At 42.3% G+C, this 23724-nt stretch overlaps 1 protein-coding gene across 4 annotated transcripts in view; it reads right to left on the minus strand.

Moving 5' to 3' along the window:
- The window catches only part of mlip (muscular LMNA-interacting protein), a 61490-nt gene that overhangs the window by 30056 nt on the left and 7710 nt on the right, over positions 1-23724 (minus strand). For all 4 annotated transcript variants that reach the window (XR_010895233.1, XM_067386865.1, XM_067386864.1 and 1 more), the window contains exons 2-6: positions 6763-6879; positions 4908-5039; positions 1992-3692; positions 1368-1439; positions 832-912 (exon numbers count right to left, since the gene is read on the minus strand). Coding sequence is in view for 3 of the 4 variants with exons in the window: in XM_067386865.1 (XP_067242966.1) it covers positions 832-912; positions 1368-1439; positions 1992-3692; positions 4908-5039; positions 6763-6879 (2103 nt within the window). In the remaining variant the exon portion in view is untranslated. The remainder of the gene's footprint in view (positions 1-831; positions 913-1367; positions 1440-1991; positions 3693-4907; positions 5040-6762; positions 6880-23724) is intronic.

Raw genomic sequence — 23724 nt, forward strand, 5'->3', positions numbered from 1 at the left:
TTGAATAAAGTCTTTATTTTGTTTTTCTTTGGAGCACAAACAGTATTCTCATCACTTCATAACATTAAGGTTGAACAACTATAGTCATATGAACTGTTTTAAATATGTCTTTAGTAGCTTTCTGGGTGACAATGGAAGCGTCACTGAGCCATCAGATTTTAAAAACAATACCTTAATTTGTGTCCTGAAGATGAAGGTCTTACGGGTGTGGAACGACATGAGGGCGAGTAATTAATGACAATTAATGACAGAATTTTCATTTTCGGCTGAAATAACCCTTTAAATTAATGGTACTTCATCTCATTGTATTATTCATTCCATTAAAAAAAAAAAACAGTTATCAATGCTAAGATGCATGCCAGGCCCACCTTGGCAACCACTGTCCCTATTGTTTGGCCCATCCTGAGAGTGTTTGGCACTCGTTACATTATAGAGCTAAAGCTGTGACTACACTCGAGGTAAAACCAAAAAAGTTAAATATAAAAAGGATAGTTAAGAAGTTTGCCCTGAACTTTATTTGGTGCACATCTCATATTTCTTTGTTGTTTTACACGTAAAATAATGTAAAGCAGTCTTGTGTACATTCTACAAAATACTGGGTTGTTTCAACCCTAATTTGGGTCAAACAGGCACAAACCCAACCGTTGGGTTACATTTTTTAATTAAATTTTCAACCCAACTGTTGGGTTTATATTTGAGTTAAAACAACCCAGTGTTTTTTAGAGTGTACTGAAATATATCTCGATAAAGCAAAAACTCTATTGGTTGTACCAGCCACCGCACAGTATACTGTCATACACAGCTATTTCAGATGTTTTGGTCTCATTCTACCTCTGTGTGTGGATCCTCCCAAGAATAGTTGTCCGCAGGATTGAGCAAAGCCTCTTTCTTGTTGACATCTTCATCTATAGCCTTCAGCAAGGAAATTAAGACATGTAGTTGAAGCTTTAATCTTTTAATGATACAATATTTTCTTGAGCTTAACAAGTGGGTAGAATGAGGTTGTAGAAGTTACTAAATCCCAAAGATGTGTCTGCTTGCATCTTATACTGACCCTGTTCAGTACATTTTAACCTCTCCTATAATGTCTAATGAAGTATGCAATGTGGATGACTCATTCTGCTGGTTCTTTTAAGGTCCCATTTGACCACTTATGAGCAATTTCATTCTGCTGTCCATCAACGAAATAAAAATCAATGATTCAGTTTCAACCTCCTCCATTGGTATCTTTACCGACGACACAATTGCATGGAATCCAAAAAAATAACAAAGATATAATGGCTTAAAATGACACTGAATGAGATCCATTTATTAATTGAACACTAAATAATAGCTGTCATTTTGAGTAATTAGATAAAGCTGCTCACCTGCTGTTCCAGGAGCAGAGTATTTGTAGGAATAGCAGCGAGTGCCTTGTAGGTGGATTTGATCTTGTATGGCTATTTTAGGAAAGAATAGTTGAGAAGTCATAAAAAGTCAAAAGCAGAATTAAACAACATAATCTACAGTAGTACTATGCAATAAGGGTTTATTATTAATTCCCTATCATGAAACAGTCATATCACAATATTGTTGTTTTTGCATGGAAAAAGTTATCAATACTAAATCATGTCGTTCTACTTATTGGGGAAAAATGCATGCATGCATGAATGCATATAAATTAGCCAATATTCCCATGCCTGTGACTGCAGATCAACATAAACATCACCATCCGTTCACCATATCTCAGTCTGTATGCATGGTATGTATCCCCAGAGATAGCCGTGCAAACATATCTACTGTGGTATACCATACATGTATTGTTCATGCAAAACTTGACCTTTGCTAAAGATCTACTGCTCAAGTATGAGTATGATGCATATCATGTTCCCCAGCAATGTGGGAGGCATGTCACTCCTGGAAATGCACATCACTCTTTGCATGATTGCCACTGCTCAGCAGTAGAGCATGCAAGTAGCTTGCAGGTAACAGCAAAATGGCATGCAATGTACCTTCCTATTTTTACAGTCCCCATCTGCGCAGTCTGGTGTGCTGCCCCATAGGGATGGAGAGGGTGATGAACAGAAGGAGTATGAGGGTGAGGGGGAAAGCTGGCGGCTTGGGACTGCTGGGGAGGGTGAAAGGGTGCTGCGATCTGGGGTGGAGGAACGAGAGTTTGGGTGGACTGCAGGACAAGCAGGAGAGGCTGGAGGTGTGTAGGTTAGGCGGGTGAGACCCATGAGTCTAGGAGAGGGAGACGGGGATGATAGGTGCACTCTTTCAACATCATTTTTGCGACCATTTTGGAAAAGAGTACTTTGTTTATTATCTCTGTGGCTTAAAACTGGAGATATGGAATTACTTTCTGCTTCAAAAGAGTGTTTCGGAGTAGGAAAGGCGGGAGATTTACATGAACTTTGAGTGGGTTTTGGTACCAAGGAGTCTGAATTGTCAGATGGACTTCCTGTATCTTTCAGATATAGTTCGTTGGAGAGTTCAGGTGATTTCTGACTCTGTTTTAGTGGCAATGAATATTTTTCTGACCCAACATGGGGTTTTGTTTCATCTTTATGTATCAAGGATGTTAAAGATTCAGCTGACTTATTTGGATCCATAGATACCAGGCATTCCCCTGACATGGATGGATGTTTATGGTTCTCATTGCTGGAACATGACAGAGAGCTTGATTTAGGAGATGAGGACCTCATGCGGGAGTAGGAGCTACACAAAAGAGAGCTAGGAACTGTTGGCAAACGATTTGCCTTGGGACCTGATTTAGAGAGGTGAGCCTGGACTGCAGGTAAGCTTGGTGAAAGGATGTGACTTGTAGGCAAGACGATGCTACTACTACTGGTGAAAGGGCACGAGTCAAGACTTTCTGGTGGTTTCGTCAGTGGGGTTTCGTCAGGTGCCTCGACAAGCTCTGGTTTCCAAAGCTGTGGCTTTAAAATCTGGCAAGATTTAGAACAGGGTCTATCTATGGAGGTACAAGACTTTGCTTTGGGCATGTTCATGGGTGCAACAGAAGAGGCAGCTGAGCATGCTAAACAGGAGGACATGTTAACTGGACTGATGGGCCAGCAGGGCGTGTAAGGTCTTTGAGAATAAGAGGATAGGACAGGGAGACGGCCTTTCCTGAGGATGGCCGTTAGCAGGGAGAGTTGGGTTGGAGGAGTCCTGTGCCGGGCACGGGGCGAAAGAGGACAGGGTGAAGTTGCCCGACTGTCACAGCAGGGTGTTACGCAAGTGGACGACATCTGCAGCAAACTGGAGCCCGGAGCCAAAGAGTGCCGCTTGATTCTCACTACAGAGGGTGTGAAGGTCCCTGATCTTATGGAGGAACACGGGGAAACTGTGCGACTAAGGGGACCAGGAGAACCATCACGTGAGAACATGTGGAGTGCTGACCAGCTCCTCTCCTTGTCCCAGCCCTCGGACAGAATAGACTCCTTAGAAGAAGCAGGGGATGTGAGAAAATCCATGGAGCTGGCAGGGCTAAGGACCTCTTCTCTCTGGGATGAGCTATTTAAAAACAGACCTGAGCTGACCTCAGCAGCCAGTGAAGTGTTGTGAAATCCTAGATGAGAAATGCCAGGGTGTTTGTTAACAGTTTCCATGGCAGGGCCAGGCTCAGGGGTTATGCTACCAAATTCTGCGTGAGGATCAACTTGGGTGGTGAGTGGTTTAAGGGTTAAATTGTCAGTTGACTGAATCTGAGAAAGAAAGAAAATTAAAGAACCATAAACAGAAAAGATTTGAGTAATGATTGCATTGCAATGATGACTAATCACTGTTTTCTTCAAACTGTTCAATAAGACTACATGGTGGGCCTACAATAAAACCCATTATTGAATAAAATTTTTGATGCATCAGTATCAATTCTCACTTGTTGCCCAATGAGAGGCACTTTCAACTGGAAGCAGGTTCAACTGTGCTTTCGTAAATCCTATCTCAAATGTCAGGCTTGTGATTCCAGCACCAAATGGTCTTTATGATTAAGTGACCCTAACTGGGCATACCATTGGGGAGAGAAGTCTTTGAAACACGTTTAAAAACAGTCATTATTTTAAGCTTCTGATAAACACTAGTGGCACAGACTAATTAGACACAATAAACATTCCTATCCATTAATTGCATGGTCAGAACTGTATCTACTGTGTAAGCACCCTCATGTGTGTGTTTAATTAACAGGGGACTGTAACTACCTCTGATCAACACATACACAGCTGAGTGTGATCAGCATAATCATTATCATGATGTCTCCCATTCGAGTCATATGAAAGCAACTTGAACATTGTACTCTACAAACAGTCCTTCATCTCTAAAATCAAGCATCGTGTTAGTTCAGGTAGGCCACGTCAGTCAAGCTTGCACCAGCTGACAGTCAGCTGTTTCATGACGCGTACCAATCCAGTTGTGACATTTAAATGCCAATTCATTCTGCCTCTCTCTATTGCTTAGCTGCACGCTGCATTTAACTCCCTCCTCCATCCCCAACTCCACCTGTCTGGATTCTTTAATCTAATCTGTGTCTGTTACGACTGGCTTTGCATATAGTAATTTTATTTTCTTTCCCTGTGTATTTAGCTGTTTACAACACTAATGTATTGTGACTGTTATTATGTATGTATGATACTGGATCTGTTCTATAGCCCAGGGGGGTTTGACTTGCTGCTCTCCCCGCTCTGTCCAAGCAGGACTGCATGGACGGGCGTGTGGAGTTTGCCCAGAACAGATCCATACCGCCAACACTAACTGTATGCATTTATCATTATAATAAATATACATTTGACGAAAGTGGCCTGACTGAAAGCCTGAAAAGTCACTGCTTCAATAGTTTTTTTTTTCTTTTTTTTTTTCTAGTCAGTCATTGTCATAACATTTTTATTATATATAACTTTTCTGACAGAATATACCAAAATACTCACCTCACTTTTAGTGGTGTTCTTGAGCGTTGCAACAAGCTGGCCCTCTTCAGGGTCTTGGATGTAAATAACCTCAGCTTTGTAGACACCCTCTTCTGCCATGCTCTTCTCAGAGTCCCCTGGCTCTTGTGAAGTCTGACATTGGAACAGGAAATGTTACTAAGCGACATCAAACCTGAAACGGCAGCTGTCCCAAAGCAGGCCTCTGCTACGGATGGCTATTTCTAGATTCTGAGCATCTTGACGATATAAGAGAGTCAGTGAATGCATTTATATGTGCGTGTGTTTCCCGTTCCAGCTTGTGCCTCTTTTTACCAGAAGTCCATGTCCCTCATGTATTGCACACATGCAAGAACACATGACCCACCCTGATTGTGTAAGCCCTTCAGCAAATGCCTTTGACATTTTCCCTTTCACACACACATAGGTCGGTCATCTGCTAAGGGACTCTGGGTAGAACTTCACCCGTAATCACTGAATTCTCCCTCTATCAGATTTGTGCAGTATTTGCTATTTAAAGAAATAGTTCACACAAATGTGACTGTTCCAAATGCACATGATGTCATTTAGATCAAACAACACAAAAAATAATGTAAAGGGACTAATCTAAATGTGAAATACAATTGAGAGCTTCAGTGGAGGTAAAAATATGTGATTTATGACTTAAATATGGGTCTGTTCTTCCAAAAAGCTTGGGAAATAGCCAACATGTTCTCCAACCAATTTGTCAGTTCCCTGAAATATGACCCATAGGAGCATTTACTAAAGTTGTGCCCCTATCGACAACAGGACACTTTCATTTTAATGCATTGTTCCCTTTTATCTGCATCATATTTTGGGTTTTGCATAGCTCAACTGGTAGAGCATTGCAATATATAACAATGTATTGCAATGTGATTATGCGATCCCAGGGAACACATGTGCTCATAAAGTGTATATGCACTATAATTCACTAAGGGTAGGTTTAGGGGTGGGGTAGGTGTAGTCGTTAATAAAAAATGTGTTTTGCTAAATGGAAATAGGACAAATGGTGTAAAAATTTCTCACATTGCATTTAAATGAACATGCATTTTGATTGGCAACGACCGTCATATTTTTATGACAACAGACGTAACATAACACTGTCATTATTTTTACACCAGCTAGAGGGCGCATGACTTTAAAATGTAAATATAGGCCGTAATAAGGTGCTTGAAAAATGACCTATAGGGTTTTTTTATTTTTATGTTTTTTTTTTTTTTTCTTTTGAGGAAAGTCTGAAACTGATTTTATGATACTTCTAGTGCTTTAAACATGTTCACTATGAACTATCACTGTATGTAAAGATCTGCATACGATTCTGTAAAATTCTTCAAAACACTCATGTTCCATGGAAAAATAAACCAACGGAATATGGGTTTGGAGCTGCACAAAGTAAATAATTAACCAATTCCAAGTAGTGTCATGTTCGTTTCCTCTTTTTTGAGTGACACATTATGGCATAATCTGATTTTGCTGAGTTCAACATGTTCCTGGGTCAACATTTTTGTTGATCCTGGAACAACATTCAAATCAACCAATCAGATTTGAGGGACAAGTTTACAGATTATGTCAAGTTTAGGCTTAAAATCATGAATTGGTGCTTCTGCATCAGTGTTATTCATCTATCATTTCACTCTGATTTTTGGGATAGCTTATGGGTAGGGTTAGGTTTAGGGGTAGGAATAGGGTTAAGACTAAATTTTCAGACTAGAATGTTGTTCCAGGATCAACAAAATATGTTGAGCCAGGAATGCATCTAACTCAGCAATATCAGGACATGCCACAGTATGGCATACATTTACAGGAACCATACCGAGCCGTCAAGAGTATTTCTCACCTTGTTTGGTCTGCCTGTCTGAAGTACCTTTTTCCAGACCCTGTTCTCCACAGGCAGTCTTTTTAGAAGTGGCACAAAGGTGAAAGACTTGAGCTTGGTTGCAAAAACAGTGGTGACCTGTAAAACATACATATTATTAAAGTAATTCCAGTACACATTGAGAAACAGCATTGAGCAAACGAAAACAACAAAGAGCCATCAAGCTGCACCAACAAATGATAGAATCAAAACAAGTGCTGTATCCAGATGAGCAGAAATGTTTCATCCTCATATTGTCTGATTGGAGCATTCAGTGTTACAAAAACTGCAGTGTCTTCATTCTGAAGCACAAATCTAGAGCTGTGATTACAAAATCATGCTACAGCCATTAATACCACTTCATTTTGCAATCATGCCTTTTCTGAATTTTGGTTTAACATATTTAGCTAACACCAAGCTCCTGAGGATGAAATAAGTGTCTGTCTTGCTAATATTGACAAAATGTGATAGTGACTTGTTTTCCACCCTAAAAAAAATATTACATAAGGGAGTTTGACATACTTCATTTCTGACAAAATTTGAAATGAGTAAAGAAAGCTTACACAGCACATTTGCATCCTAATCCAAAAATGGTAAGACAGAGTAACTTTAAAAGAAATGTTTTACCTTCTGCTGACTTTAGCACTGCTGTTGACATGAAGTGCTTTGAGAACGATAACGTGTGGTCTCCCAGATTGCTTTCAAGCTGTTTTATATTCATTGGAATGCAGAAACAACAGAGGGTTCATTCAATGTATAAATGTAGGCGTTAGGGACAGCCCTTCCTGCTCTCTTTTTAAAATCTGACAATTAACGATTGTTGGCTTGCTCTCTTGACAGAGAAGTGTTACGTTTGTGATTACTAGCAGATGTTATCTGGTTTAAAACACACCTACTCGTTCTTTAATATAAGCCTACTATTGGATTGTACACTGTTTAGAATAATAGTGAAGTCATCAAAACTAATGATGACCACAAAAGGAAATATGGTACTTTGAGTAGTTACTGAAACTATGTTTATATTTCCAGTTTTGAAGGAGTTCCCAAGCATGCTGGGGTGAACATGATTTCATCAAGTACAACACATTCCTGGATAGGCATCTTTGGCACTCTGACTGGTCTGCAGCTATGCAGCTCCATACACAACAAACTGTGACGCACTGTGTATTCTGACACATTTCTATCAGAACCAGCATTAACTTCTTGAGTCTGTTGGATTGGACCACACGGGCCAGCCTTCACTCCCCACGTGCATCAATGAGCCTTGGCCGCCCATGACCCTGTCACCGGTTCACCACTGTTCCTTCCTTGGAGCACTTTTGATAGATACTGACCACTGCAGACAGGGAATACCCCACAAGAACTGCAGTTTTGGAGTTTTTTGCCCAATAAATAAAGGTGCAGTTGAGGAAAAAGTAATCAATAATTCATCAATAGTGGGTCACTTTCACTCGTTAGGTCAGATTGCTTTTATTTACACTGAAACTCATACGCCTTAAACCTGACAGTCTACAGACCACCTAAAATCCATTCAATTACCGTCTCTGGCAGATTCTTGATCTGGCAAGCTCAAATCCGACTCCTGGGAATAAGAGCTCTTTTTCAGTCTGCCTATAGCAAAAATTTTGTGTTTTAAATTATAATGGTGCTTACAAGCTTTCACTAGATTGCCTTGTTAGTGGCATCAAATCTTTGAGACTTTTAAGTTCACTATATATAGTGTTATTTATTGTGTTCTTTATTTGATTATTTTATTAATCTTCTTGGGATTGTAGTAGTTAATTCCCTTGAATATATGTTGAGCTTCAAATCAAAGTGTGTAATAGTGTTTTATTAATTTCAGAGCTGGTGTTACAATACAGAAGGGCCGGAGACTGAATGTAACAGATAATGGTTGTTTACTGACACACAGCAGAGGTTACAGCGCAGCAGGCGAGTAAATGGATGATGTTGGAGTGAATGATGAGTGATAGTTAAGTGATACTGTCCTTTGTGATTTGTAGAGATGATGATCCTGGATGACGATGGCGAAACGAGACACTGGAGACTGAAGACACTCACAAACAGACTTGGAACACAGGAGGAGACTTGGAAATGCTGGAGACAGATAAGTATAACAACAGGAGTCCTTGAGGTAAGCATGGAGGTAAGTCCTAATGCGAACAAGACTGGACAGTGATTGAGTGTGTGTGAGTGTCTTTTATGTGGTGACTGATGAGCGTGCTGATTGAGTGCAGGTGCGTGTGATCAGTACTCTGGTGATGGAGTGCACTGTGATTGGATGGTGTGCCTTCCTCTTCCACGTGGGGCAGTCTGTAGGGATGAGCAGCATGGAAAGTGTCTAGCAGGTTGGGACCAAGAATGTCATTTCGGGGGACCCATGAGTGCTCCTCGGGACCATAGCTTTTCCAGTCCATGAGATACTCCTGCTGACCACCACGGTGCCGGGAGTCCAAGATATCGCGAACCTCATAGGCTGCTCCATCGCCCAGGATAAGGGGGGGTGAAAGTGTGACAAATGGAATGTGGGGTGAATGCGATACTGTGGTGGTAATTGGAGTTGATACATGACTGGGTTGATCTGCTTGGTGATGGTGAATGGGCCAATGAACCTGGGACTCAGCTTACGGCAGGGCAGATGCAGATGGATGCCCCTGGTTGACAGCCAGACCTTCTGTCCTGGTTGGTATGCTGGAGCGTTGGTGAAGGTCTGCTGTCATCCTGCGTCTGCAAAGGGCTCGTTGAAGCTGGTGATGAGCGGAGTCCCAGACCCTCTCGCTCTCTCGGAACCAGTAGTCGACCGATGGTACATTCAATGGTTCCCCTGACCAGGGGAACAGTAGGGGTTGGTAGTAGAGCATGCACTGGAAGGGTGTGAGTCCAGTAGATGGCTGTCACAGGGAGTTTTTTGCATACTCAGCCCAACCCAGGTACTTGTTCCAAGAGTCCTGGTGTCCGTGACAGAAGGTATGGAGGAAGCGACCGATCTCTTGGATCTTCCTCTGTATCTGGCCGTTCGCCTCGGATGGTAACCAGATGATAGACTGACGGTCACACCTAGGAGTGAGAAGAAAGCTCTCCAAACCTGGGAAATGAACTGAGGTCCTCTATCCGATACGACGTCCTCGGGGATACCGTAGTATCTGAAGATCTGATTAAACATGAGTTCAGCAGTCTCCATAATAATAATAATAATAATAATACATTTTATTTATAATGCGCTTTTCTGGAACCCAAAGCGCTACAAACAAGTGAAATACAAAACTACATTAAATGTAATACAAAGTAGAAATTAAAAACCTAAAATAATCAAAACAGTAAAACACAATAGTAAATTACTAACAGTCCATAAAAGCAATTTTAAAGAGATGAGTTTTTAACAGCTTCTTAAAACTGGCTAGTGTGTGAGCATCTCTAACAGCAATGGGAAGCGCATTCCATAACCTGGGTTCAGCAACAGAAAAAGCTCAATCCCCCATAGATTTTAATTTAGAGGGAGGCTGTTGAAGAGTAAGGGAGTCAGCAGACCGAAGGGAACGAGAAGGCGTGTAACTGGTCACTAGGTCACAAATATAAGAAGGGGCCATTCCATGTATAGCTTTGTATGTTAATGTGAGAGTTTTAAAAACAAGACGTGACTATACTGGAAGCCAATGCAAACTATGAAGCACACCTGTGATATGCTGACGTGATGGAGTATATGTGAGAACACGAGCTGCTGAATTTTGGATATACTGCAGACGTTTGATAGATTTAGCAGGTAAACCAATGAATAGTGCATTACAGTAGTCAATCCTAGAAGTAAAAAATGCATGAATAAGCCTTTCAGCGTCAGGTGGAGTGAGGAAAGGCCTAATTCTTGCAATGTTTCTGAGGTGATGGAAAGCAGATTTTGTGATACTCTTAATGTGAGAGTCTAGTGTCAGATGAGTGTCAAAAATCACTCCAAGGTTACGAGCCTGAGCAGATGGAAGTACTACATTGTCATCCATAATCAAATTAAGATTGCTACCCTTGTGAATAACCGCCGGTGTACCAATGAGTAGGACCTCTGTTTTAGAACAATTCAATTTTATAAAGTTATGGTGCATCCATGTTTTTACTTCCTGCACACACTCTGAAAGAATTGTTGAAGTGAGAGTAGGATCAGATTTGGAGCTGATGTAAATTTGGGTGTCATCAGCGTAAAAGTGATACCCCAAACCATATTTCCTAATAATTTGTCCCAGAGGAAGCATATACACACTAAACAATAAAGGACCCATTACAGATCCCTGAGGAACACCATGACAACACCTGTCCAAGTTCAGATTTGTTGTTTCCCAAGACAACAAACTGGGTACGATCAGTGAGGTAGGATTTAAACCAGTTAAGCACCGTACCAGTGATACCAAGCCATCTCTCTAGCCTATTTATCAGGATAGAATGGCACACTGTATCAAATGCAGCACTAAGGTCTAACAAGACCAGGATGGTGGAGGCTCCAGAGTCGGCTGAGACAAGCAGATCATTCATAACTCAAACCAGGGCTGTCTCTGTACTGTGTCCCTTTCTAAACCCAGACTGAAAAGGTTCAAAAAGCTTGTTGGAAGACAAGTGTGAGTGGAGTTGAGCCACAACGACATGTTCCAGAACTTTAGCAAGAAAGGGTAAGTTTGAGATAGGTCTGTAATTAGATAGATCTAACTTATCACACCCATGGCAGTGGGCAGTCCCTTTAAAGGAATCAGATGACAGGATTTAGAGAGTCTGTCAACAATCACAAATATACAGGTACAGTCTTTGGAAGCAGGTAGGTCCGTAATGAAATCTACTCCTAGGTGTAACCAGGGTCTGTTGGGAACGGGCAGAGGAAGGAGCTTGCCTAATGGAAGATGGCGTGGGCTCTTAGAGATGGCACATTCCTTACATCCCTGCACGTAACTTCTGATGTCAGTTACCATGTTCGGCCACCAGAAGCGCTCCTTCAGCAGTGAGAGGGTTTCATTGACCCCAGGGTGGCCAGTGCCTAATGATGTGTTTGCAGAGTGGATGAGTGGAGTGCGCCGTGTCCTGGTGATGTACTGCAAGCCTGGTGGGCAACCCGGCGGAGTGTTGGCGGAGGCATTGGAGGAGGGTACGGTTTCCTCAGACCAGGTGATGGGACTGACAATGAGTTTCTCTGGAAGGATAGCTTCAGGTTCTTTGGGATTTTCCTCAGGAGTAAATAGACAAGATAAGGCATCAGCTTTGATGTTTCTGGAGCCAGGATGGTAGGAGATTGTGAAGATGAAGCAGGGGAAGAATAACTCCCAGTGTGCTTGTCTTGGATTAAACCTTTTGGCTAAACCTTTTGGTTTTTGTGGTCTTTGAGTACCAAGAAGGGATGTCTAGCTCCTTCCAACCAATGCCTCCACTCTTCCAGGGCCAACTTGATGGAGAGAAGTTCCCTGTTGCCGATGTCGTAGTTGATCTCTGCCAAGTTGAGCTTGTGGGAGAAGAAGGCACATGGATGGAGTCTACTTGGGTTCCCCTGCTGCTGTGATAGGACGGCTCGTACTCCTGTGGTGGAGGCATCTACCTCCACGACAAAGGGCTTGTCGGGATTGGGATGGAGGATTAGAGGAGAGGTGGTGAAGGCTTCTTTCAGGATGTTGAAAGCTTATGTGGCAGCTCGTGTCCAGGACAGAGACTGCAGTTCCTTTCAAAACACTGTGATCTCAACATGTAAGTCAAAGTAAGAGTTATTTCTGCCCTGTGATCCTGGAACAAATGCCCCAGCCCTTAAGCCATGTTCCAACAACAAAGTTATAACACTTTATTTCTTTCCCTGATTGGCTGTTTCATCATTCATTTATTCTCTTTTCATTGATATTCCTGTTCAATTAAAGAGCTTTGGAATTAAATTAAAAAAGCTCAGTCGCATCCATATGAGCCCTCAACCACACACATAGCACCATTTCCACACACACTCTTGGTAATATATACAGTATATCTGGAAGATTACACTTCTGGTTCTTTAATTGAGCCAAGCGAGCCATTCTGATATTTCATATGAATGAAATATCATATATTCTGTGACTTGGCTAGTTAAATTATGCACGGAAAATGTTTCTGTTAAATTTGGCCTTAATAGCTTGGTACATTTCATAAAAGCGTAGGCTAAAATGTAATTTATTCAGCATTATGCAGTTAAGAGGACCTACTATGCTTTTTACATTTTCTTTTTTAGTGTGTAATGTTGCAATTTGTGCATAAAAACAATGTTACAAAGCACAAAGTACACAATATTTCTAATTTAGATAATTCCCGCCCAAGGCATATTTAAAAGTAAAGGGTCGAATCCTGGTTGAGTTGCTATGTTAGGCATCATAAACTGTCATCAGGGATGCATTTCCTAAAAACTATGGTTGCGACTTGTTGGTAAAGACTGAACTTGCGACCATAGTAGATTTTGGGAAGCACAACCTAGATTAGTATTAAAAGGTGCAGTAAGCAATTTCTGAGAAACACTGTTGAAAGTGGATTAAATCCAGCAGCACAACACACTTGTAGCCAATCAGAAGTAGGGGGCGTGTCTATAGCTAGACTTACCATTGCCCACTCCATTACCAGTCAGAAATTATTAGCCACATTTCCACTCTCGGCATGAAGACATATAGACGTGCTCATGTTGCATTATACTTTTTAGGGGTTTTACAGCATTGCACACTGTAACCAATCACACACGATTCTGTTGAGCTTATAATTGCAATGGCCAATCAGAGGCGTTCAGACTAGTCATCGATGAAAAGCAGGAGTTTTGTTCAGTGCGTGAGCTGAATTCTGAATTCTGACTGAATCGCTAATGCTCTCAGTCTCATCATAAACTGAAAAACAAACAGATTCTGTGCTCTTGAGAGCGTTGAAACTAACATAAAAGGGTTTTTCTATTTACAATGTATTTTTGCAGCGTTGAGCAATGTAGCCAATCACAAACATACTATCTGATGATTTCTTGAATGCATTGGCCAAAACGTTGAGCGCAAAACCAGTGCAGAGATCTGCACACTCAAATTCTCTCATTATAATTTAAATTTTAATAAAATAAAAAGAATAGATATTATGTAGGCTAAATAAGATATTCATTGTACAGTCAGCTTAATCGATTAGCAGAACTTTGTGAGATCGGGATGAATTAAGATGAGTGACAGCTTAGTGATTATAAAGGGAGCACTTTTATGCATGCTTTCTAGGCGATATAATTCACTCAGAATTTGAAGAAAACCTATGTATTACTGCATTAGGCAATGGTTAGGCTATTTATTATTCAAAGTGCCTGCCATGCCAAATTACGCATACAGTATGCTTGTCTGTTCAAACTATAGTGGTTTGTGAACATAACCACTTTAATAACAAGAGAGTTGATGCCATGTGTAGGTTGCTGACGGGCGACATGTAACTATTTCATGACATTCTATTTAAATGTGTTTTCATGGAAGAATCCCTTCGGGAACACATATTCACTATTAACTATGACTTTTCCTTCAATAAACTCGTAATTTACTGCTTAGTAATAGTTAGTAAGGTAGTTTAGGTTTAGGTATTGGATAGAATCAAGAATTTAGAATAAGGTCATGCAGAATAAGGCATTGATATGTGCTTAATAAGTACTAATAAATAGCAAATATTCTTGTAATATGCATGCTAATAAGCAACTAGTTAAATGACCCTAAAATAAAGTGTTACCATTACATCTAGCCTTACCCTAGAGTTGGTTCACCCTCCGCCTATGATTTCTATTTATTTTCCACTAAATTAAGCGATCTGAAGAGTTTTGAGCACTCTTTCCCGTCTCACTTCCATCACACTATAGTGGGGCAAAAAATAAAAAATAAATAAAAAATTATTATACCATAAGCCTATGATATATGAGTTATCCCAAGGAATAAGGGTCTTATCTAGAGAAACCATTGGTCATTTTCTAAAAAAAAATATAAATGATGGTCCCACTTTATATGAGGTGGCCTTAACTACTGTACTTACATTAAAAAATAAGCACAATGTACTTATTTTGTTCATATTGTATTGTGAACAGTTTTGCTGCTATTGAGAAGGTTTGGGACAAGTTTGGTGGTATGGGTAGGTTTAAGGGTAGGGGTAAGGTGTAAGGGATGGGTCAACAGTGTAAATATAAATGTAATTACAGATGTAATTACATGCAGGTGTTTTTAAAATATAAGTACAATGTAAAAACATGTATGTACACAATAAGTGCATTGTATCAAATGATCAATTTAAATGTAAGTACATAGTAGTTAATATAAGTTAAATTATATATTTTATAACCATAAATGCTCATCTTGCACTGCTCTGTGGTGTGCCATGCATTACGTTATCATGTTAGAAAGGTCACACGTGATGTAGGCGGAAGTACCAATCCAGTGTCTACAAAGTGAACTTACAAATACTAAGTCAAACGGCCCTTACAAAAAAAAGGTAAAACAACAACGACGATTTGACGACTTTTCCAACGTGATTAAGTAATGTGTGGAGCATCACAGAGCAGTGCAAGATGAGCATTTGTGGTTAAAAAGTACATCTTTTTTTTTTTTGTATAGTTTGTCTAGATAAGACTCTTATTCCTCGTCTGGGATCATGTAGAGCTCTTTGAAGCTGCACTGAAACTGACATTTGGACCTTCAACCCATTGAACTCCAGTGTCCACTATATGGAGAAAAATCCTGGAATATTTTCCTCAAAAACCTTCATTCCTTTTCAGCTTTTCAAACCTTAATTTTCTTTTCTCTGGCTTTATTGCTCAGTGTTATTTCATGGTTTTGATCTTCTCTCAACTGAGAGAGCACATCCTGTATTTAATTACAAATTAATATTATTGCTAAACTTTGACTAGGCCGCATGGCATGTTAAAACATGGCTAGGCATATTAATATAGTGTGGCGAGGGGGGCGTGGTTTAGCGGGGTCTGCAACAGGAGGGAGCGTCTGGGGAGGCGCGTTGATTGAACGGGTTGAATGTAAATCACGAACACCTGTTTCTTGTTCCAGTAATTGGCATGGAGACAGGATAAAACGCCAGGAGAAGCAGGAGCGGAGGAGAGAGAGAGACTGCTGACAGTCACTTTGAGTGAGCCGTGCTCGTGTTGGAGTGAAGCCCGTCCTTGGATGTGGAATTATTGAGTGTGCATTGCACCGTCCTTTTGTTTATGTGTTTGATATTTTCTCTGGTGAGAATAAAGACTGTCAGCAGTCAAAGCCGATCCCTGTCCTCTTCCTTCCCACTACACAAGAACCTTTACCACACTGGTGCCGAAACCCGGGAGGGAAGACGGAAGCCGCCGCCATGCAGGAAGCCCCCGCCGCTGGAACGCCATTTGCGGACATCATCGCGTCCCTCGCGGTCCTTCATCAAGAGCAGCATCGGGCCCTGCTGGATCTCCGAAAACATCAGGAACGCCGCTTCGAGGTGATCATCCAGGGCCAGCAGGAGGACCGCGAAAGGTTCCGGAGCTGGATAGACCGGGAGGTTCCCGCGGAGACCAGCGCAGCAGCTGCTGGCCCCTTCCAGCTGCCACTGCAGAAGATGGGCCCGCAATATGACCCGGAGGCCTTCCTGGACCTATTTGAAAAGACTGCTGAGGTGTCAGGTTGGCCCCGGGACCAGTGGCCCATGCGGCTGGTCCCGCTGCTCTCGGGAGAGTCGCAGGTGGCAGCGCAGCAGCTGCCCATCCAGAACCTCCTGGTCTTCAACGATCTCAAGAGGGCCATCCTGCAGCGGGTCGGCCGCTCCCCCGAGCAGCACCGTCAGCTGTTCCGGTCTCTGGAGCTGGGGGAGGCGGGACGGCCCTTCGTGTTGGTTCAACAGCTCCGGGACTTGTGCCGCAAATGGCTGATGGCCGACGGAGGTGACGTGGAGCAGATGATCGATCGGGTGGTGCTGGAACAGTTCACCACTCGGCTTCCGAAGAAGACCGCCGAGTGGGTCCAGTGCCACCGGCCCACGTTGCTGGATTCAGTGGCGGAGGACCACTTGGTGGCGTGCCCAGGGGTCGGCGAACCCCTGCCATCTGTCTCTCTCTCTCTCTCTCCTTCTCTTCCACCCCTCTCTCTCTCCAGACCTGTCCCTCTACCTAGGTCCCACCTCGTGTTCCGCCCAGGGGGGCGGGACTGGCCACCGCCGGGCATGACCCCGCGCCTGCTTCTCCCCTCTCTCCACGCCAATCATCCGGCCCGTTCTTCGCCACTGGAGCGGCGGGCAGGTCTGGGCCGGCCTGTTGGCGTTGCGGGGACCCGGATCACTTCATAGACCAGTGTCCAGTGATGGAGGTGGGGACATTGATCCTGCAGGTTGCCCCCGGTCAAGCTGGTCAGTACCAGATACCAGTGAGTATCAAGGGGGGTACATATCAGGCTTTGGTGGACTCAGGTTGCAACCAAACCTCCGTGCATCAAAGCCTGATTTCATCCGGGGCATTGGATACAGGCCACATGATTAGGGTACGTTGTGTGCACGGGGATATCGCGAGTTATCCGTTGGTGTCAGTCAGGATTCTATTTAGGGGACAAAAGCATAGTGTGGAGGTGGCAGTTAATCCGAATTGGACGAATTGGCCCGCATTTAATAAATTATTGGGACATTTATGTTCGGGTGCCTCTTGGAGTAAATGCTCGCGGGGAAAGGAAGTGCGATTGCAGGCAGGGGAGACTGATCGGGGACCAGTGGTGACTGCCTCAGGGGAACAGAGCGGAATCGGGAGACTGATTCTCTCGGACCGTGATGATTTCTCCCTGGAGCAGTCTCATGATGACACGCTGAAAAATGCGTTTGAGAGGGTCAGCACGATCGACGGTCAGCCTCTCCAGCCTGGACGACCACTGACTTATCCCTATTTTGCGATTATTAAAGATAGGTTGTATCGAGTGACCCAAGACACTCAGTCAAAAGAAGATACAACCCAGTTATTAGTACCAAAGAGCCACAGGGAAATGCTTTTCCATGCGGCTCACTCTAACCCAATGGCTGGACACTTAGGACAAACAGCGACACTAAATCGCTTCATGGCCCGATTCTTTTGGCCGGGCATTCACGAGAACGTGTGCAGGTGGTGCGCGTCTTGTCGTGAATGTCAGCTGGTAAATCCTCCGGCCACTCCAAAAGCGCCTTTGCGCCCCCTTCCATTAATGCAGGTCCCCTTCGAACGAATTGGCATGGACCTCATCGAGCCATTAGAGTGATCAGCGAGAGGGCATCGTTTTGCATTAGTCATTGTGGATTATGCAACACGATATCCAGAAGCAGTGGCTCTCCGCAACATTTCCGCTAAGAGTGTTGCGGACGCCCTCTTCAGTTTAATCTCCCGAGTGGGGATTCCGAAAGAAATCCTCACTGATCAAGGCACGGCGTTTATGTCACGTACGCTACGCGAACTGTACAAATTGTTGGGCATTAAATCGATTCGAACCAGCGTATTTCACCCACAAACAGACGGGTTGGTCGAACGTTTTAATCGCACGCTTAAATCCATGATTCCTAAGTTCGTTCAAGAAGACGCCAAAAATTGGGATAAATGGTTGGAACCCCTGTTGTTCGCTGTGCGAAAGGTCCAGCAAGCCTCCACAGGGTTTTCCCCCTTTGAGCTTCTCTTTGGGCGCCACCCCCGTGGGGTGTTGGATGTCCTAAGAGAGTCTTGGGAGGACGGACCATCTCAATCGAAAAATGAAATTCAGTATGTGCTGGACTTGAGAACAAAACTCCACACTTTGGGGCGGCTATCTATGGAGAATTTGTTACAAGCCCAGGACAGACAGTGCCGGTTGTATGACAGGGGAACTAATCTGCGTAAATTTGCACCGGGAGAGAAAGTACTCGTATTACTCCCCACGTCAAGCTCAAAATTACTGGCGAAGTGGCAAGGACCATTTGAGGTCACACGGCGAGTTGGTGATCTCGATTATGAAGTAATACGGTCCGATAGGAGAGGGGCACGTCAAATTTATCACCTCAACCTCCTTAAAAAGTGGAGTGAGGCGGAGTCAGTGATGCCGGCGATGGTGATTAGCGGGGAGGATGATCTCGGGCCAGAGGCAAATGTAAAAAAACAATCCCTCGCTCTGGCCCTGGGGGGAGATCACCTTTCGCCCTCACAGCTCACTGATGTTTCCAAATTACAGGCTGAGTTTGCCGACGTGTTCTCTCCCCTACCGGGCCGTACTGACCTCATTCAGCACCACATCGAGACAGCCGGCCATAGGTTACCTGAACACAAAAAAAAGTGGTTCAGGCAGAATTAGAGGCAATGCTTGAAATGGGGGTAATAGAGGAATCCAGCAGTAACTGGGCGAGCCCGATAGTTTTGGTTCCCAAAACAGACGGGAACCAGTGCGGTTCTGTGTGGATTATCGCAAGGTGAATACAGTGTTGAAATTCGACGCATATCCAATGCCGGGTGTGGACGAATTGCTTGACCGGCCTGGTACAGCTCGTTTTTATTCGACACTGGACTTAACAAAAGGGTATTGGCAAATCCCCTTGTCTCCATTATCCAAAGAAAAGACCGCTTTCACAACGCCGTTTGGATTACACCAATTCGTGACCCTTCCGTTCGGGCTGTTCGGGGCACCGGCTACCTTTCAGCGACTCATGGACAAGATCTTACGGCCCCGGGCTGCAGGCCGGACGGCTCCCCGGCCTGAGTCAGGCGGTGGGGGTATGTGGCCAGGGGGTGCGTGGTTTAGCGGGGTCTGCAACAGGAGGGAGCGTCTGGGGTGGCGATTGAACAGGTTGAATGTAAATCACGAACACCTGTTTCTTGTTCCAGTAATTGGCGTGGAGACAGGATAAAACGCCAGGAGAAGCAGGAGCGGAGGAGAGAGAGACTGCTGACAGTCACGTTGAGTGAGCCGTGCTCGTGTTAGAGTGAAGCCCGTCCTTGGATGTGGAATTATTGAGTGTGCATTGCACCGTCCTTTTGTTTATGTGATTGATATTTTCTCTGGTGAGAATAAAGACTGTCAGCAGCCAAAGCCGATCCCTGTCCTCTTCCTTCCCACTACACAAGAACCTTTACCACATATAGGAACATCAAAGCATATTTTAATGTTTTTGTATTTTGTGCTCCATAATGATGTTCTAGTTGAGGTCATTTGTAGCGTCTGTAGTGCCCAAACATAAACTCAAGCCCAGAGGTCCCCAGCCCCCTCAGTCCTGCCCTGGGTGTGTCCACTCATGATGGGGGAGGAGAGAGAGTGAGCAAGGAGAGATACGAAGGAAGACTGGAAAAAAGAGATGGCTGAGAGTCATTACAAAAGAGAAAAGCTCAGAGGAGTATCACTGGATAAAGAGGGTTATGATCAGGCAAGAGCTTTCGGACCCACATTAATATTAGAAAAGCTTTACAGAGCTGGAGAGACCTAAGCGGGAAGGCCAGAAAATGGATGCAGAGGTTGTGTTGTTTCTGCTCCTACATTGGCTTTGCTATGTTTCACAGAAGTTGGCAAATAATGACAAACTCTTGTTGTTCATTCGCCATCTTCACTTTACTTTTAACAAAGCATTATTTTGCTTCACTTCAGATTTGATAAAGACGTCAACTCTTGCATTGTGTGCTTGTGCATTTTGTGGGCGCAGCAATGAAGGGAGAGGTGTGTTTGTTTGGGTTGATTTCAAACAACAGTGTTTTTCAGAAGTTATTTACTACACCTTTAATGTATCTAATTATCCACCAGGGGAACACTTTGTGAAAATTCACTTATTCTTCTATCCTTTGTAATTGTCAATATAACTGTGAAAGACTTGCACACACTTTAAAGTAGGAAAAATAACTGGGTTGCCTGGGACAGAATCACACTCATATTCAGTTTCAAGAGAAAGATAATCATAAAAGATACAAGCTATAAATGCAGTTATGCCATATTCATCCCATGTTCTGTGTCTTTGACATCCCTGCCATACACATATTCAGAGCGTGCAGAATGATACCCCACTTACACTGCTAATGACACAACATGACAGACTGAATGCTCCCATTATAATCACTGCCTATAATGATGCAGAGTGTGGTCCCTTGAACAATTAAACATGGCTTTTTGAGTTTCTGAGGTTCTGCATAGTGTTCTGCACTCCCACAAACCTCCCCAATTATAATCAAAGAAGCGGTCTCCTGCCTCGCTTGTGGTGTCAAAGGGATGTAAAAATACGCCTTCGGATATTAAATACATTTTCATTGCAATTAAAATAGCTGTTGTGCAAACAAGAAAAAAAAATAGTGAAAAATGACCCAACACTCTCAGATAACCATAAAATAAAATCTGAGGCTTCATAAAAACCCTAGCCACACTCCTGACCAGCAAAAGCTTGATGTTCTTCATTTCCATTTTGCTGCTGAAAAGTCCATTTTTGTAATAAACATAAGTTACTTAATATTATTTGTTATTTAATCATTAATTAATATTAGATGCAAGATGTAGGTAAACTTCCAGTATGACCACAAGTGTATATTATGCCATCTTGCTTTTATTCAGTGGTCTGTCTGAATATTTGATTCTGATTGGCTGGAAACCGATTAATTAATAGATTTCACATGATGTCACACCTTTATAGGAACGCCAACCTGGAGGGCAAAACAAGACTTTTCTCCATAGCCTGCCAGTTATTTTTTCCAGGTTTGTGCTAAGTACTATTGAAGTAAGACAGTTATACTAAAAGACCAGATTCAATATACACCTTATTGATTATGCTTACTACGTAAAGGCAGGCAGATTAACCCAGAATATAAACACAATGCAGTTTCTCAATAAGCATTTTTTTCCATAGAAAAAAACAAACAAAAAAACACTCAACCATTTAGCATGTTGCGTTCATATTCTGGGCTCATCTGCTCACTTAAATATAGTATGCATCAACGATAAGGTGTACACTGAATTTGATCTTTTAAAGGGGACCTATAATGCCCCTTTCACAAGATGTAATATAAGTCTCTGGTTTCCTTAGAATGTGTGTGTGAAGTTTCAGCTCAAAATCCCCCACAGATCATTTATTATAGCTTGTCAAATTTGCCCCTATTTGGGTGTGAGCATAAACACACCGTTTTTGTGTGTGTCCCTTTAAATGCAAATGAGCTGCTGCTCCCGCCCCCTTTCCAGAAGAGGGCGGAGCTTTAACAGCTCAACAACAACAAAGCTGGAGAATCTCACACAGCCAAAATGAGGATTGTCAGTAACGGTGTTCAGCCTTACATTGTTCAAACCGGAGTCGACACTGATGGAGAGACTCAGGAAGAAGTTACAACTTTTAGAATGAAACTGGACGTTTCTGAATGTTAGTTGTTAGTTGTTATTTATGTAGTTGATGTCACTAACCCAGGAAGAAGCTCGCTGTAGTCCCTACCAGCCTTTTGTTGTAGTCCTTAACAGAGCACTCTTTAAAAGAAAATTTCTCCCTTTGCATTGAACTTTGATCATCGTAACTTTGCAGATGTTGTTTATGATCAAACAGCAACATTACACACTAACTAAAGTTAAAAGAAAGTGAAATCATAATTAACCAAACCTTTAAATATTGTTTAGTACATTAAGGCACTTTAAGTGTTTTTCATGTTAAGTGTTTTAGAGCATCCTGTTGTTTTTAGTGAATGAAATACTGCAGCAGGTGCAGGATATGGATCACAAGTGCCAAAAACCATATCCAAATTTTGTTTACACAATTTTTTCTTTTTCTTTCGAGAGGTGATTTAAATATTCCTGGCTTCAAACAGATGGAAAATTGACAGGTCTGTGCAGCAGTATTATTGATGTTTTGCCCTCCAAGTCTCCATGCCAGTCGTGACTGAAAGCAATGAACACACAGTTGGTTCTAGTAGGATTAATTTGCCTTCACTGTAGCACACGTATAATTGTGTTCAGGAGCACAGAAACTCAATAAAATAGCTTCGTAGCTAAAATCTGGATTACACTAGGCTACACATTCAATGTTGATTCAGTTCATTTCAGTTACCGATTATTTACTGAATATTAGGAGTTCAATTAATGAATTTTAAGTAGGGGGAGTGGGACAGTTCTCCTCATAGCTCTCTTTTTGTAATACATAGAACAGCTCATCTTTATTTTTGTATTAGATTAATAAAAAGGCCAAAGCCGTATTTGAGAGGATTTAACGTAAGTGATTTTACTCAGAGGGCTTCTTCTTCGGTCATTTTCTTCGGGCTCACTTCCCAAGCGCTGCCTCATTCTTAATGAACAGTACCACATTGAGGCACATTTTATTGGACAATTACTCTTGAGTTCCCATATTATCTCACAATATGCTCATGATTACAAAAAGAATTATTTTTAGTCGTACTTTCTGTCACTCAGTCAGTTGAGAAACACTATCTTGTTTTTTTTTTTCTAAACCTTGACAATGGAGGAGTGTCAAATATATTTTCCCATCAAAAACCGCCATTAATGATCATTTAAAATGCAAGGTACATCACTCACGTTGAGCAAATCCAGATAATGGAATTAACTCAGAATTTAGCATCTAATTTTTGCTATACAGTCTGAAGGCTTAAAAAGAGATGCAAATACAGAGTGATGTAGCCGTGGCAGTGCATCAATTTAAAGTCAATAGGCTTGCGCATCTTCTTAATGAAGATCACTAATTAAGCTTAGAGGGAGATTTTCAATCCTCCAGCCATGAATTAGTCAGAGTGGATAAACTAAATGAAAGGAATCAACATGATGTAATAAAGCAGGTTTGATAATTGTAGGTCATCTCATGCTTGAACAAATAATGACTGTTACAAAAGTTCTTGTGCCTTACTCATATTAAATCCCTCGCTGCATTTTCTTAATTTACTGATGATGATGATGATGATGATGATGATAATAGGTACTTGCGCTCATGGCACTGGTGATGAGAACATTCTTGCTTTTTTTTTTTCTTTTTTTTTTTTTTTTTTTACGTGTGTACGTTTCAAGCCTTAGGTGA

Source organism: Chanodichthys erythropterus, chromosome 5 (assembly GCF_024489055.1).
Source record: "Chanodichthys erythropterus isolate Z2021 chromosome 5, ASM2448905v1, whole genome shotgun sequence".
Lineage (NCBI taxonomy): Eukaryota > Metazoa > Chordata > Actinopteri > Cypriniformes > Xenocyprididae > Chanodichthys > Chanodichthys erythropterus.